The 16,282-nt window shown below is 40.7% G+C and overlaps 1 protein-coding gene across 1 annotated transcript in view; it reads right to left on the minus strand.

The window, feature by feature from the left end:
* Positions 1-880: 880 nt before the first annotated feature.
* The window catches only part of LOC139719246 (uncharacterized), a 63,625-nt gene continuing 48,223 nt past the window's right edge, over positions 881-16,282 (minus strand). Inside the window, exon 2 of the mRNA XM_071630678.1 lies at positions 881-3,303. Coding sequence (XP_071486779.1) covers positions 2,344-3,303 — 960 coding nt within the window. The 3' untranslated portion in view covers positions 881-2,343. The remainder of the gene's footprint in view (positions 3,304-16,282) is intronic.

Genomic DNA, 16,282 nt, shown 5'->3' on the forward strand with positions numbered 1-16,282 from the left:
GGATTTAGCTAAGATCCAAGCTAAGATTGGATGACTTATCGCAATGTTAGGACATCACAAAACATGAGTGACGGGGTAATACCTAGCAAAGCCACATGAAGTATGATCTAGTTTCTTTTGCGGACACCCCCCCCCCCCCCCCTTTCACTCATGATGACTTGCACAGTGAATTTACTGACTACTACTAGTAACTGCCGATTTGTATATTTTGGTAGCATTGGCTTAAATGGGGGGAATTCATCAGATCGCTCAGACTCGAACGGATCGAACAATCGCTAATCCAATATGATTAGCTCGGCACGGTGGCACGGTCAGTTGCCCCATACCGGACCAATCATCCGGCGGTCTTGCACCCCGTAACCCGCGGCAGGGAAGTTCCCGATTAACTGTCTAATGCCCGCGTTAATCCTAACCCCCTGAAATAACCGCGCCGCTAATAGCGCGCCACCATGGACGTTAACTTTGAGGATTTAAAGTGACACCTTGGCCCGGGCACCTTGGGGGTTTGGTATACTCTGGGGTTTTTAGGCCTACCCCAGTCAGGTAATCATGATCCATGGCTTGAAATCACCTTTCAAGGGACAAAGGTCCGAGACTTTTGAATTGCAGATCGGTGTATCAATTATCTTTTCATTTTTCGAACTAATCTGGAAAAAAAATCTCTTCTGCAGACAATATCAACCGACATCTCTCGGTCCAGCTATCTAGAGAGGTCTTACTCCAATCTTGATATGAACAATGACTTTTTGGGTAACGTTCGATGATGAATCGGTCAATGAATATAACACACGTTATTATCAAGCGCAGCGATTTTACGCTCACAATTGAACTTTCTTTCTCATAAATCAAGAAAGTGGATTTTTCACCAAATCATCACGAAACTGTCTTGAGAGTGCTACAGTCATAATGGCGTACCTGAGACTCGCCCTCGCGGAAAAACGTTGACACATTCCGTCGTATAAGGGCAGTTTCCATAGCTTACCCACGAGCCAAATGGGCTGAATAACGTGAGATATATGACAGGGACCCGGAAGCCAGCTCACTGGCTGGGATGTTGTAAACCAAATACTAGTAACGTATTGTGGTGGTAAAGTGTAACGAAAACCCGCTTCATTACGCACGGTGTCTTCAAAGCAAATCTTTGAGTCTACTTTACGATTTTCATTGAGTTGTGTCTCGTATTTTTGTCAGCACCACAACGCCTGCCACGAAGCAACAAATTAATGGTCAAGACTGGTCATCGGCAAGTGTCGATGGAGTTGTGCTTAGCTCAGTTCACTGACCATCAGTAGCCCCTTGTGCGTGCATGACGAATGAAGAAACTGCCCATACAAAGAGCATTAACTTAGTCTAAATCTAAGTACTCTTGGTTAGAACCGCAATGCACAGCAATATCGTAACCACACGCTTGGAATTGCTAATAGTATGTAGGCTATTGACTTTGTAAGTATCATGTGCCTTGACGAATATTCTCCTAACTATCAAGCGTTGGTTGCTACAATCATTCTGTTAAGGAAAACAAAGAAGAAATTTTAAGTTGATAGAGAGTCGTGACGAAACAAGATTTTGTGTCCTGACAAAATACATCGCCAAGGAAAGTTTGTCTGTATTCCTGATGATCTTTGAACACTTTTTTCTGATGCAGACAAAAAATCAAGAGAAGGGGTACATACTTATAGCCTTATACGTTTGACCGGACGCTGAGCAATATATAGCGGAAGATGACCCCTCGCCGTATACAGAAACCATGGCAACAACGTCATCTCCCATTACCACGCCCCTCGCTAGAGAGTTGTCACTTAAAGAACTATGCACGCACACACTTACAATAATATTTCGTCGAGTGACATTTTATAACCATTATCTCACTTAAAATCGTTCAAATTGTGATTGCAACAAAGTTACGAAACTGCATTCTCATTCAAGAGTCTGAAGTCGATTTGTGTGATTTTCGAGAGTTGATAAAAATTATATCAATATCGGTTCAACGTTCTTAACTCCTCGCCATAAACCACATCGCTAAACAGGTGTCTCTTTACAGCGGCATATCCTTTGTCGGTAACCGCAGTCACCTCGTATGATGTCGGTTCACGATCTCTTGACTCACTAGCTCTCGGTCACTTTGGTTCTCCTGTCCATCTGGGCACAGCTGGGAAGAAACCAAAATCTCGTCCATCCAAACACTGGAAGCCTATGACGCTTTCACACGAATCCTGCGAACGTTAAAATCCAAGGTTTACAGTTTTATACGACGATATTCTCACACTCTAATACTTGTAAACGTTAAGTACCTGTTCGATCTTTTGTTGGCATCTTTGGAAGCTAGAGTTATTATTTTCCCCCTCAAGAAAGCAGAGACGACGTCGCCTCCTCCCATATAGAGTTCATCCACAGAGCGGCTTCCGTCGTCGATGCTACAGTGTCGTCCTCATTGCCGTTACCGGCGTCGTTCTCATTGTCCACGGAGTACGGCCTATCGGCCTCTTCCGTCGTCTCTTCGAGCTCCTCTTCATCGTACGGGACGGGGTCGAAACTTCGCCGATTCGATTTCAGCTCGCGTGATTCGTCCGACATGCGCAGTTCCTCGAGAGACGAGGCAAAGGAGGAGTTGGAGGAGACATAGGAAGACGAGGACATGGAGTCGCGCTTGTTGGCATCCTTAATCACGAACCGCAAGATGTCGCTGCTGCCGGTACTCTTCAGCGACGGCGTGGGCGAAGCGGAGGCTGGCGGCGGTGGCGGCGGCGGCAGGGAAGGCTTCTCAAGTGATTTGTAATCGTTGGCGTTCTGACTCCTGGAACTGTACGAGGTCGTGGCCGACACTTTTCTCGTGCTACTAAATTCCGCTTTGACTGCCTGCTGATTCAGGCTGTTGTTGGTGTTTCTGCTGTACACGTTGACGTTGTGATTAATCGCGTTCTCATTGACAACGGTACCGTTTACCGCGTTTCCGGTTACCGCGGTGCGATCTACCGCGTTTCCGTTAGTGACATTTCTATTCACAACGTTCAGGTTTTGTGTAGTCCGCGCTGGCTTGATATCAATCCGCACTTTGTCTAATTCGACCGGTTCATCTTCCTCGACTATTGCCTTTATGCCTTTTAACTTCGAGCTCGGGGTCGAGACGCTGCCATTTAGTTGGAGGCTGGAGTCCGGCGACCACGACGTCGAGTCTGTCTTTTCCGATTCGTCGTCGTCATCATCGCCTTCGTCTTGATTGATCTTCATTTTCAGGTCGTGGATTTTGGTCTGAAGATTATACAGAGTTTTCATCAGCTCTCCGTCTGTTTGGCGGAGATCCATCTGTAGCAGAAATAAATGAAACGAGAGAAAATGAAATTATTAAATGATGTGCAAACTTAACGAAATGATGCTCAAATTTAACGATGATACGGTTAAATTTATTGGTGTTCGAAATGTAGTCTCTTATGCCATTATTGAGGTAAAGTGTGATGCCGATTACACACAACTTTTATCGATAGAGCTTCTGCAACAGAAGTTGAAACACCACTCTCTTCCACAATTTTTCTGACGCCAAGACCAGGAAAGATGGACTTCTAGTGATTTTTACACCTCACACAATGTTGCATAGAAAATATGAATGATGTACCCATATCGATAGAGAAGAATGGAAACATACATACAGTATATACACATCAATACTTGTAAACTTAAAAGTGACTTCTACCAACTTTCATAGGATGTTACTGGTAGTTTAACGTCACGATCACTACATAACCCTCCCCTATATTCTGTTATACGTTTGCATATCGGCAGACGAGAATATAGAGATAGACGGCGTGTATAGATGCGTGAGAAAAGACAGAAATGTCACCACTCCTTTAAGTTTTCTGTTTAATCACTTTCTTGCACATTTCGCTGTAACTTCGGATTCATTCTGATACTTTCATACCAGCTGATCCCAGGGTTCAAGTATGGAGAATACCGGTTAAACAACAACAACGACAACAACAACAACAACAACTAGAATCATTTGTAAACGTCATTTCCGCTCGCGCCACAAACCTTGAACCGACGCTGTCCCAAATGACAATGCGAGAGTTTACTTGGGGGACAGCTAGTGCGAATATTCGTTGAGGTAGCAGATGTGGATATTTTGATGAATTGACAGAAACTTTCTGAGAGTTCAGAAAAGCTACCACCAGGGAGGTGAGGAAGAGTGAAAACTTTCGCGAAAAAGGAAGACAACAGAAAGAGCATTATCCCCCATAAGAAAAGTGGATAAGCCTACGTTATTTTGCAGGTGTTCACGTGACCTATATCGCAGCTAGTATATATATGATGACGTTTGGTTTAGTCCTATCATATGAAGCGCAAAACAACACTTAAAAAGCTTATCTACCTAAAAAAGCAAGCAAGCAAGCAAACAAACAAAAACTGGTATGAGGACATAGTACAGCAAAGACGCAAAAAATGAAATAAACTAAGATATAGGATGAGGAAATGAAAAATGACTAAAAGTGACATCGGCAGAAGATGCATGGTGTGACGGCGAACATCGAACACAAACTAACCCTCCGGCAATATCATTGTTTGTGTATCACTTTCAACAAACTTAAGGATGAATGCTACTAAATACAGGGGAAAGCGAGATGCGCACGTATTGACGCGCACGCAATATATAGGCATCGTTAAATCCCCGCTCTGAATAAATGGACCTGTGACTCGTAGAAATAGACACTGCCCTGAATTCCATTCCTGATTGAATTCATTAGCGATTGTCAGGATTAATTTCATTCTGACACATCCCGTCTGAGCCGCTCGGGCCGGAATGTTTTGAACCCAGTAACAACTGTCATTGTTGGCACAAACTTCATGTAGAACTCGCACAAGATACTGGCGGCTCACTACAACCCTAATTATCAAGCTATAAGACGTCATATAATTACAAATTTCGGTGATTCATTACTTGTAAACCTCTATGATTGCACAAGGCATGCGTCATCAGCTTAAGATGGATCTAATGGAACATTATCTTGCGAACTCAATGAAAAATAACAGGAAATTCGAGGATAAATTCAATTTCTCATTGTCGAGGCAGGAGGTTGTATTTAGCATGGGAAGTCCTGACACATAGTCATAATGACATGTTCTGACGAGGTTTATGATATTACGGGGCGCGAGCACGTTGTATAGGTTTGCAACACTAGAACATACTGCGTTCGATCAATCAGAATAAATACTAACTTCTCCCAAAGGTTGACAGGAGGTACGTCTTAATAGATGAATTTACACGTCAGCGGAATCTCAAAGCAACTGAAATACGAACAACCAGCTGAGGAGATTTGAGGGGTGAACGACTTCTCGTTGAGCACGCTGCACATGAACGATGACTTAGGCGGAGAAGGGGGTGGGGTGGGTAGTACAGACGGCAGGGATAAAGATACATTCTTGTAAAGGAATATTTATATGCAAGTAACGTATAAGAAGCTCTGATTTCGCAAATTTTCGTCTTTAGAGGGCATGGGGAAAAATGCGGTCTCATCGAAGCCTGCAAAACACAGTAAGCTTTTCCTCCGAGCAATATGGAAACTTAACTACATGCAACTTTATCAAATTTTCGTGATTTACTCATATTCGTGTGAATAGAAGATGTCTTAAATAGTTTCGCCTGTCAATTCAGTAGGTGGACATTTCGTTGTAGATCTTGACATCTGTATAACTTTGATTATCATTAGCAACTTCAGATGAACTTTTGTGAAAATTATAAGCTCATAATTTTTTTATTTTGTCTTTCAAAAGGCATCCTGCTCTGGAAATAACGTGTAAAATGATTGTTCCTTAAAACTATTTCCATGATATATAGCTTAGAACTGAGTTGAATTCCAGATTTTGGCAAAACCACAAAAAAAAAAAAATGGAACTATTCTCGATGCAGTGCACTATTTCACGCAAAATTCTGGAAACTCAGCCCACATTTCTGTAAAAACTCGCGGAGGCTGTTCGAATTGATCGTACAACAACAATAAAGCAATTCCGATGTCTTGTTAAAAGCCTGCATAAGGCACACATAACATAATTATGTGCTTGTGTGAGGGGCAAGTTCTTCGTGAATATTAATCTGCCGACTTTAAACATTAATCAAATGTTAGCCGAAGCACTCTGAACGCAAGACTACCGACGGAAAAATTTGCCGATGATAAATGAATGTGCCAAGAGCAGCAGGATGGGGGCCAAGATAAGAAACGCCTTTCAAATTGAAACGAAAAACCGGTAAATTCATGTCACAAAAATAATCTCACCGGAAGTTCTCACTTTGCGCAATATATGAGCGGGAGCATTTTTTTAGTTGTCCCCTCCCCCCCCCATCGTTTTCTTTCCCCCACCCCCTCTCGTTTTCGACCCATATAGCTTCAACTAAATATCTTATGGAGTGACACTTGAATCTGGAAAAGATCTCCGAACGACTTTTTCAGCCCTAAACTCAGCTTTAACGGCAAAATACGAATGCTATCGGGAGGACGTACTTTTCCTCGAAGTTATCCCCAGTCGGGCACGGCCGGATATACATCGGTAAAGATAGCACCACTCCCGGGACTATCTTCCCTCTACGTTGCAGCTGAACAAGCTGCTCCCTCTACGAGTCGAATCACCATTCTTAACTGTAGAACTAAGATTTTGCAAATCTGCAGAGAAATCAAATTTATTAACTTACTCAATTTTGTATTCATTTTCAGGGCTCTAGAAGCGACTGACCACCTAAGCAATGTATTCCTGATAATGCTAATTTATTTGGTTCTCAGTAACATGCCTCACTGATGGGCGATGCAATGACTGTGCCCAGTTGGGAACAAAAGGGTGAATATAACGTGAGCAAGAAAACGCAGGACTACATTTCTGTGATTGGTTGGATATTCATCCGCGCATTTTAAGCAAAATGAATCAGACGGTACGAGCGGAATTGATAAATTGGAGGAAGCGCCGAGAGGGGAAGAGTTTTCATCGCCCGTTCATGAAATAAAATAGTTTATTGCCAGCGGTGAGGGCGGGTGATACACCATCACCACGATCACGAGGGTTACTGTAATTCCGGCCAGTATAGTCGTATAAATTCTCGGATATAAAGGTCCTGAAGGAATCGTAAACTTTCAGTAGCGACGCTTCTCCAGAGCACTTTCCCTACCATTTTACTTTCCATAGCTTTTGTAGAAAATCTATTAAATCTTTTCGCATAAAACATGACTTTCTTTTACAATCAACATTATGTAGACCTATACGCATATTACAACAAGGCCTATACAACTGAAATACATAATTATAGTCATAATTATGATCATACAAATATAATTATGATACGTACTAAAGGTTTTGAATCTGCTTTATTCATATCCCTGAAAACGTAACTCGTCCGTATTTTTAGCAATTCTAATTATTTCGTCTCATCGCACTAATTTGTATCTAGGCCCTACATAACATTGTATAGGCTTATACATCTGCACATATGAACATACTTGTTTTCATTGACCCAGATTCAAACATTTCAGTGGAAACTATAAATAGATAGACCCAGGTGTGAGAGAGAATCATAATGTGTGTGTGTGTGTGTGTGTGTGTGTGTGTGTGTGTGTGTGCGTGCGTGTGTGTGTCCCACAATTTATTACCCTGTGCTTGCCTTTGACCAGCTAAATTTGACAAAGGAAATGTATATTAAGGCAAATTTTTCATCACCCTACCTGGCTAGTTTCCCTTCGGAAGCACATCGGCGGGGGAAGCTGAACTAGGCTATATTACGACAGTCGTGGACCCGTTAGCCTCACCCCAAGGACTGTCTCCCATATAAATCCTACTTCATCAGCAAAATAGTCACAGCTGGATGGAGTGATTGTTATTCTAAACTTCTACTTCATTCTTGCAGGGGCAGTGATTTTAAAGAGCCTCTATATGTATACACAAGGAAGAAATCACCCGTCTGAAAGCATACTTTCAACTTAAGGCGAGATACTGAAATTTATACATTCAGTTTGAAAGCGAGGCTAGCCATGGATTCAGATAATGATTTTCGTATTACATTTATCATCGGCTGTTGAGTTTTGTACCGGTGTCAAGAACGTTCGAAGCGATTATTGTCATGTAGTCATCGCACGCATTGACTTTATGAAAAGAACAATAATAATAAATGCCACTTTAACATCAAAGCCAAAAACTAAAGTAAAACACGTAGTGAGTATAATCACTGATGAGAGCACGTGAGTTGCAGCTAAATGGTTGCATTTATCTAGCCTTTGACTTCTTTTAGAATAGACATTCTTCTCAACATTATACTCGATTGCCGTCGAGCTCTCGCATACTTAAAACTAACGTATATTGAAGAAGGGGACAATATTGAAGCTGCTTAACTGCGTCTCAACTCGAAGTTATCGTGGTGTGTGTGTGCGCGTTTTGTTTTGTTTTGTTTTGTTTGTTGTTCCCCATGTAAATGGTGCAACTGGCATCCGTACATCGATTTCGCGGCATTTGCATCATAAACCAGTCAGGGTTTGAAGTCGGGGAGGGTGGAAGGTCAAATTCTGTTGATAGAGGGCGGGCGACAAACAATAAATTGGAGGAGGGGAAAAAAGCGGTGAAGGATTGCCCATTGTCTGTGTTGGCACGGCAGCATCGTAGTCAATCGGGAAGCCGAAGGAGATACTGATTCAAGGATAATGTGTGCCAAATGATAACCTTTCGTCCCTGCTTCGATCCTGACTGTCAATGTATTGACTCCACTCACCATCCAAACAAGCGTGGATTAAACCTCACATGGAAGCCCCACATCGAGTCAAAGAGCGCGAAGATCAAACGACTATTCATTTTTTTAATTTCCTCAATTTTTCAAACAGAGAACACAATCTCACTCAATTATAACTTGTTCATCTCCATCAATACGCGTGTATGAGGGGAGGGAGGGGCAGTAGACATCAATGGGGGTAGTGACCTCCACACATAATTATTACTCTGATCCGCGTCTCTATAACTTCAAATCTAGTTTCTTTGTGCGCAGATAGTTGAGCTGAATACACTGTGTAATTGCTTTGGAATCAAACGAAAGCTGAAGAATGATACGTAGTGAATGTATGAAAGAATGAATTCCATAAATTCCTTATCGCTCTCACAACAGCGCATCGCTTAGAGATGCTAAGATACTGCTTTTTACAGACATGGTACCGACAAGTGTTAATATTTAATATTCAAACCATGTACTCGATTGACGCTATTGCTATCACTGGTAACCCTTTGGTATGCAATGTCCCAGGCATTATGAGCTCATAGACACTATATGACATCATATTGCATTGTAACATTAATATTATATTATATTATATTATATTATATTATATTATATTATATTATATTATATTATATTATATTATATTATATTATATTATATTATATTATATTATATTACATTATATTATATTATATTATATTGTATTATATTATATCATATTATATTATATTATATCATATTACATCAAATCTAGTATATATTATACATACTATATTCATCATAATTATTCATGATGCCGGGAGAAGTAGTCTGGTAATCTATACGACAACATCAGAACATAAATGAAATGTGCTTTTCTCGTCATGTTCTCGTCTCATTCTGTGAACAATGTACAGCTTTGAGCTCTCTGTCCCCTACCGTCATGAAGTGGTTTATCAACGCAGACGATCTGCTGAGTGGCGATTATCAGAGATATGTCTGGACCGAACAATAAGTGGAAGCGATAGCTATCACCAATATTTACCCGGGACTGAAGCGTATTGTAAAGTCTCGTCATGCCTCTGCATGGGAGGGGCGTTCGTTTGACGACGATGGCAAATAAGCGAAACATTTTGCTGAACATTGAATGGAGGTGCGTCTCTCTGTTTGTTTTCAAGGAGATCTTGACTGGCCTTCACAAACTACAAACCAAACCAAACCAAATAAGACAAGATCCAAACTTAAATCCCACAATGTAAACAATAATTATTTTAAACCTTTAAATTTAAGGAAATGATTGATTATAGCGCCCTCTGCCGTCATCATTGTACGTTGGCTTCCAAATTTCACTAATAACGATGAAAATGAAAAAAGGAGGGTAGTATGCTTTAAAAATCCACAAAATGGAGATCGATTGCATCACTTGAGGAAAATACGCAATATTATTTGGAATCTTCCTAAAAAGAAAAAGGGATACAGAAATTGTACGAATTTATATGACTCGATTACTTTGATGTTTCTCGTTTGTTCTTGCTGTAAACGCTGTTGTGCAACATTGTGCCAAGGTAAGTCGAATTCTGGAATGTTTCGAATCCAATGGGATAGTTGTGGGTAACCGAAATTTCGATATTTTTTTTTTTCAACATGAGAGGGAAATTTGTTCTCCAGAAGAAGAAGAAGAAGAAGAAAAAAAACCAGCAACAAATACCCGTGGTCAAGCAAACTACCACAGCCTTGAATTATGTCACGTGACGGAAGTGTCGCATCACCTGACCTACATTGGTAATCTAAACCTTTGATCTGTGGCTGGCGACAAGGTCTTCCCTACTGTTTCGTCATAAAAAGCAGGGAATATGACCGGATGCTCCCACTCGATGGATAAACATGTTCAAGTGCACACTCCAAGGTGGATGATAAGTACTCCAAGTCTCCTTGTTCAAAGTCATTTTTATGTCTCGTCTGTATAGTTGAGAATACGTGGCGAGTGACACAATAAACACTGCAGGAAAGTGTCAGCTCGCGGGACACCGCGCGAGGGTGGGGGGGGGGGGGGGGGTTAGATGCTGCAAGGATTTTCATGTTTGCGGAGATATTATATGAACTCTGGATATCTTTCTTCATCGGCCTACAGAGCCTGGACATCTTCTACACTGCACTAACTAACAACCTATGGATTTAGGAAGAGTCATAAAAGTTCCTACATTTTGACGGGTTTAATGACGAAAGGGAGTTTTACAAAACGTCGGTAGAATTAATCAATAGGAGAATGAAAAGAGTGAGAAAGATTACAATGAAGTATATAATTATACCATACTGAAGCAATTACACATGAATAAATAGTATATGGATAGGCAAAAGATATGATTTGGAGACACATAAATTGATTGGGGTATAGATAAAGAAGAAGCGAGAGACAGAGAGAGTGAAAAGAAAGAAAGAGAGAGAGAGAGAGAGAGAGGGGGGGGGGGGGCTGAATTAGATAGGTGTATACCACTCCAAGATTGGGAACCCCATCACCCCTTGATTTTTTTTATTTTTTTTTTTAACTGGTAGCCGTGATATGAACGAGTCAATAAGTATTTCTGCATGCCAAGGCCTTTATACAAACAGATTATCACCACAGAATCCTTTGACGACAATTGACTCTGAAAAGATTAAAAATCGCTGACATTCCATGTCAAACCCTTTTGTTTGAATCTGGCTTTTGTGCCACTGTTTGCACTATACACCACCAGATTTCGACATGGCCGTGGCGTGAATGTCAAAACCGTAGTTCAAACAGCATCTCCAATTAAACTTAGGAAATAAAAGAACAGCGAGTCAGAGATGTCAAACAAAATACCAGAGAAATGACGCATGATAAATGTGGGTCTGAATAAAAAGCAACCCCCCCCCCCCCCCTCAGTAGATATTCATAATGGCGACTCTTTCGTGGCAATTCAAGCGGTTTTTATCAGCTGCGGAAATGCAATCATACACAGTCTCCACGTACGAGGGATGGGTCTCGGAAGGTATGTAAAACACTGAACTCAGGCTGACTGGTGTGTAATGATATTGACAACTTTTAAAGGGGAAGTTAAGAAGATCCCCCCCCCCCCGGGGGAGGGGAGTGTTAATGTCGCTGGAGGATACATTGAATAACACTGAAAGGGGAACTTCAGCGATCAACTGCTATTTAGGGAAACAAGATTTTGAAAATAAAGCGCACGTGTAACAGGGCAGATCTAGAGAGATGGAAAGGGGGATAGACTCAGAGGGGTACGTGGAAATTGTGTAAACTAGAGTATGCGATAATTTAGAAAAGATAATACAATATGCATTGTTATTGTTGAAGATCAGAGAGCAATAAGAAGTGATAGGACATTATAATATGAACAACAGGAGAGGGAAAAAAGTGAGGCGACGTTTCAAGTGAACACAATTGGTATACAGAATCATTCCAGAAGATGTGCAGAGCGGTTCACTTCTTGCGCAACCATTACAGCAACTCACATAACAAAATTGCTCAAATAATCATGGTTTTCATCCTAATGCGGCTTTAATTAATGCTCTGTGACAGCCTTTCGTATACTTGTTTTTCTTCACGAGACAAATGCACGACGGGGCTATTTCTGCTTAAAAAAAAGTGTGAAGGGTTTCCTTTGAAAGATGTCATTAAAAAGAAGCAAACCTTGCAACCATGACAAAACGTGCGCTGCAAAATACACCACTTCTTCAGAAGACGTAACCGGAGCGTAGCGGAGCGCGTTGAGTGGGACGCAATGTTCTGGCGATGTGCCTCTCACGGTATTTACCTCGTCACATTCCCCGATGTTTACTGCCTGTTGTTTCGTTCTCCACCAATAAACATCTCAAAATAAATAGTTCTATTGACCTATATTTTGTACCCTCGGGCAACAATCTCTCCTCAGTGAGAGAGGTGAAATTTTTAAGGTAGGCCTATACGTTTTACCCGTCTTGGACGGAAATTCGTGTCATTGTGTCGCGACTCAAATTACGACATTTTCAGTGAGAACGTACCTCGCGGCGACAACAGCCACAACTAACATAACAGCCATTAAGTGCCTTCATCAAAACAAACAACAATCTCTGTGATAAGTGGTATCAATACCTCTTCCTCGAAGAAAAACTTTTACATTACTTTTTAAGATGAATTTCAACGTATTTCTTTTTCGTAACTCTCAAACTGATCACCACAGTTAATTGTAGAAATGTATGCGTCACAACTCGCGTGTGTGTGTCGCATTTACATCATAGCGTTGGTTAACCTTGTATAACAAGTATGAAATACATCGAAGCCCTCATTCATACGGAAATGATAAAGTCGCAAAGTGTCAATGTTACAGGAAGACTGAAGAGCCACAAGTGTTATTCACAAGAAATCCGTAGAAAGCATGAATTCAGTGACACAACGAAAGTACGGTACTTAGTAACCATTTAGAGCGGCGTTAAATGACAGACTATACGCCGTAACCTTTTAAGTCCTCAAGATCTATCGAAACTGGTCCAGGTTTGGACAAGAAACAGAGATAGAGTTCTCGGGGAAATTGCCCGTGTCACCCTTGTTTACATTCCGCGCCCCAAGAGACTTCTCAACTGCTTCTAGACAAATATTACCATTGGCATTGAGGTCTCCCCCCCCCCCCCTCCCCCCTCTCTCTCTCTGTCTATTTTGGTTGGACGACAAATAGCTTGCCAACAGTTTACATGACGTCATAAATGACGTCACACTTTCTCCACAAAGCACGCCACAATGATCGCGGCTCTGTCATGAAAATATTTACTCTTTCCCCGCCGTTTCGTGTACGGAGGACCGCGGGATAATCCGTTTGCATGACTCTTAAAACAGCTCATCACAAACGGCCTTTCCAAAAATACGCCCGCAACAAGTATACGCCACGCCAGCCATAAGCTGTATTCGTCGACATCACGTCTCGAGAATTATTCATGGCTCCAAATTCAGAAGCTTTAGAATCTCTTCCGTATTTATAGGCGGAGGCTTTTTTCCGCTTCGTATCTCAAACATATGCACCAGTCAGTGACGGTTGCCACCAATATCTTACCATTGCTGATAAACCTTTGCCAGTGGCAAGATAAACAATTAGCAAATGCTCTAAAATGTTTGTGAAAAATCATCCGAAAAGGAGAAAAACTAAGAGCAAACTCGTTATCGCCGCAACTGGCATGTTACAGAATTTTAGATATGCTTGAATTACATCCGCTAATGCAATAATTTTAACTTCCAGAATGATTCGCTGACTGCAGTGTAGAGACTCTGATTAGCTACCCCCTCAAGCAAACATGCCCTATAAATGGAAATTACATTTACTGTATCTGCACATCGCACACTAATCGCATTCGGTTTAAAAACACTAATGAAATGAAGAATTCTTAACATCTATACGTTCAGAACTTCGCGAAGCAACTGACACCGCATGAAGCTATACATGATCCATGGACACACACATCTGACTGGATTTGCTTGTGCCCTTTCAACACTAGCTTATCAATCAAAGGGTGGGGACTATATGGGGGCAGATTGCTCATCATTATTAATACTTTATGCTAAGTCAAACACAAGGAATCTATGCCAAGATATAGAGTACTAGGAGTGAAGGAGAAAGAGGGAGAAACGGGTGATGGGGAGAGCCAACCATACTATTAAAAAGTCTTTAGATTAATACTGATTAACTTTAAAGATGTTACACAGTATCATCAATATTGCTGACACGACCGCTCCGGCGTTCTGTGTCGGATGTACAGTACAGTAGTATGAAATCATATTGCGAGTTGCAAAGGCGGGCGAAAACACCATCAATCTCGACCAACCCTGTCCCCTACATAAAAAACACAGTGACAGCATTTTGATACAGAACGCAGTCGTTTGTAGAAGAATATCATGCATAACAGCCGTTAACCACTGTTAACGACGACACGAGTAGAGCTGTCGAGTCTATATACGGCTCTGTCATTGCCCATGCGATTTTACTGAGGATGAATTCCGAACCAATCTCCTCCCACTCCTGTGTGCCCACGCTCTCTTTCTTCAAAGCATAATTACCATTTTCAAGCCGAACTGTTATTTATTTCGGCATATTATTTATGCTTCTTTACACAAAACAAGCACATGACCTCGATTTTCGTGATAAGGTTACACTATCATGATTTGACTCGATTATGTCCCAAACAATACTTTTTTTTTTCTTAAACAGAATAATTATACTTTGGCCATTAGTAACTGAACATGATATTGTAATCTCTGACATATATAACAAACTTTTTTTTGTTGGAAAGATATATAGAATAGTCTGTCTTTAAAAGAGACTGTTAATTGTGCATGTTTAACTTAGGTTAAATACAGTAAGCTGTCTCTGTCAAAATGTTTAGACTTTATACTCAGTATAATCCTAAAGAGTCATGTCCAACACCTATCAGTGTCATTGTGTTATCAAGTGGGGAAAAGCTTGTTGCTCTTTGTTATTATCATAAACACATTGAATAAACATCAGTTTTTATATTTATTTTCAATACTTTTGTTGTACAAGAGTTGTAACGAGTTATACCACGCTCGAAGACATCAAGAGATGATACCAGATGAGATTGTGGGCAACATTTCTGGGTGACATTAAATCGATATCGCGTTCCGAAGTTCATGAAATTACATCTAGACAGAGTCTGCAAACCTCGTTTGACCGACGCTGAAGTAAATATTAGTTTTCTTCCCAGACTAGCGAAAATAATTTTGCCAGACAAGGAAGTGTTATGAGTGCTATTGAAGAGGTACTGCAAGGAGGTACATGTATTTGGCAACCTCGCCTGTCAGTATCTTGATACGGTTCATTTTACTTCAAGTTCTATACTACAAATAATTTCCTTGATTTTCCTTGATTTCCAAATAACGAAATGAATAATGCTGCAAATTGAACATGATGAATATCGCAACGGGCCTTATTTAACACGATAACTAATGAAATTATTCTATTTGCCACAATAACATGAACTTATTCTCTATACAGCCTGAAAGAGAGACTACCTCATTGTCTCCTGTTTACGAGAGAACCGTGTAGATTGTCACGGCGTGTCGCGTATGATGGAGCGAGTTAATATGCAGTTCTCTTCACAACGTGGATTTCTGCTCGCTTGATAAATGCGGGAAGCAATTGAATGCAGTGTATCGACGAGAAAACCTATAATTCCCAAACAGAAGTAACTTGCTGACCTCTACTAAAGACGTATATTTTTACCATATTGAATTACATGAGGAAGTAACTTGTCGAAACAGAAACATATCTTTAAAACTGAAGAAAATGAGAACTATCTATCATGCATTCAGTCATCTTTAAAGGACTATGAAGATAATCATTATCATAAACGCAGGTATTAGGAATTTTAAGGAAATATCTGACTGATTAAACCGTAAAAATACCTAAATACCTAATATCTCTCTCTCTTTCGATTATATTGTTATGCGCATAGAACCCAGTTGGCAATATTCCCATAGAAACTGAGCAATACGAAGTTACAATTATCATTATTATTATCAATCAATCCAAACTGCAACGATACATTTCGGAA

This window comes from Diadema antillarum, unplaced genomic scaffold, assembly GCF_040938485.1.
Source record: "Diadema antillarum isolate AM-2024a unplaced genomic scaffold, OU_Dant_1.0 scf00000009, whole genome shotgun sequence".
NCBI lineage: Eukaryota > Metazoa > Echinodermata > Echinoidea > Diadematoida > Diadematidae > Diadema > Diadema antillarum.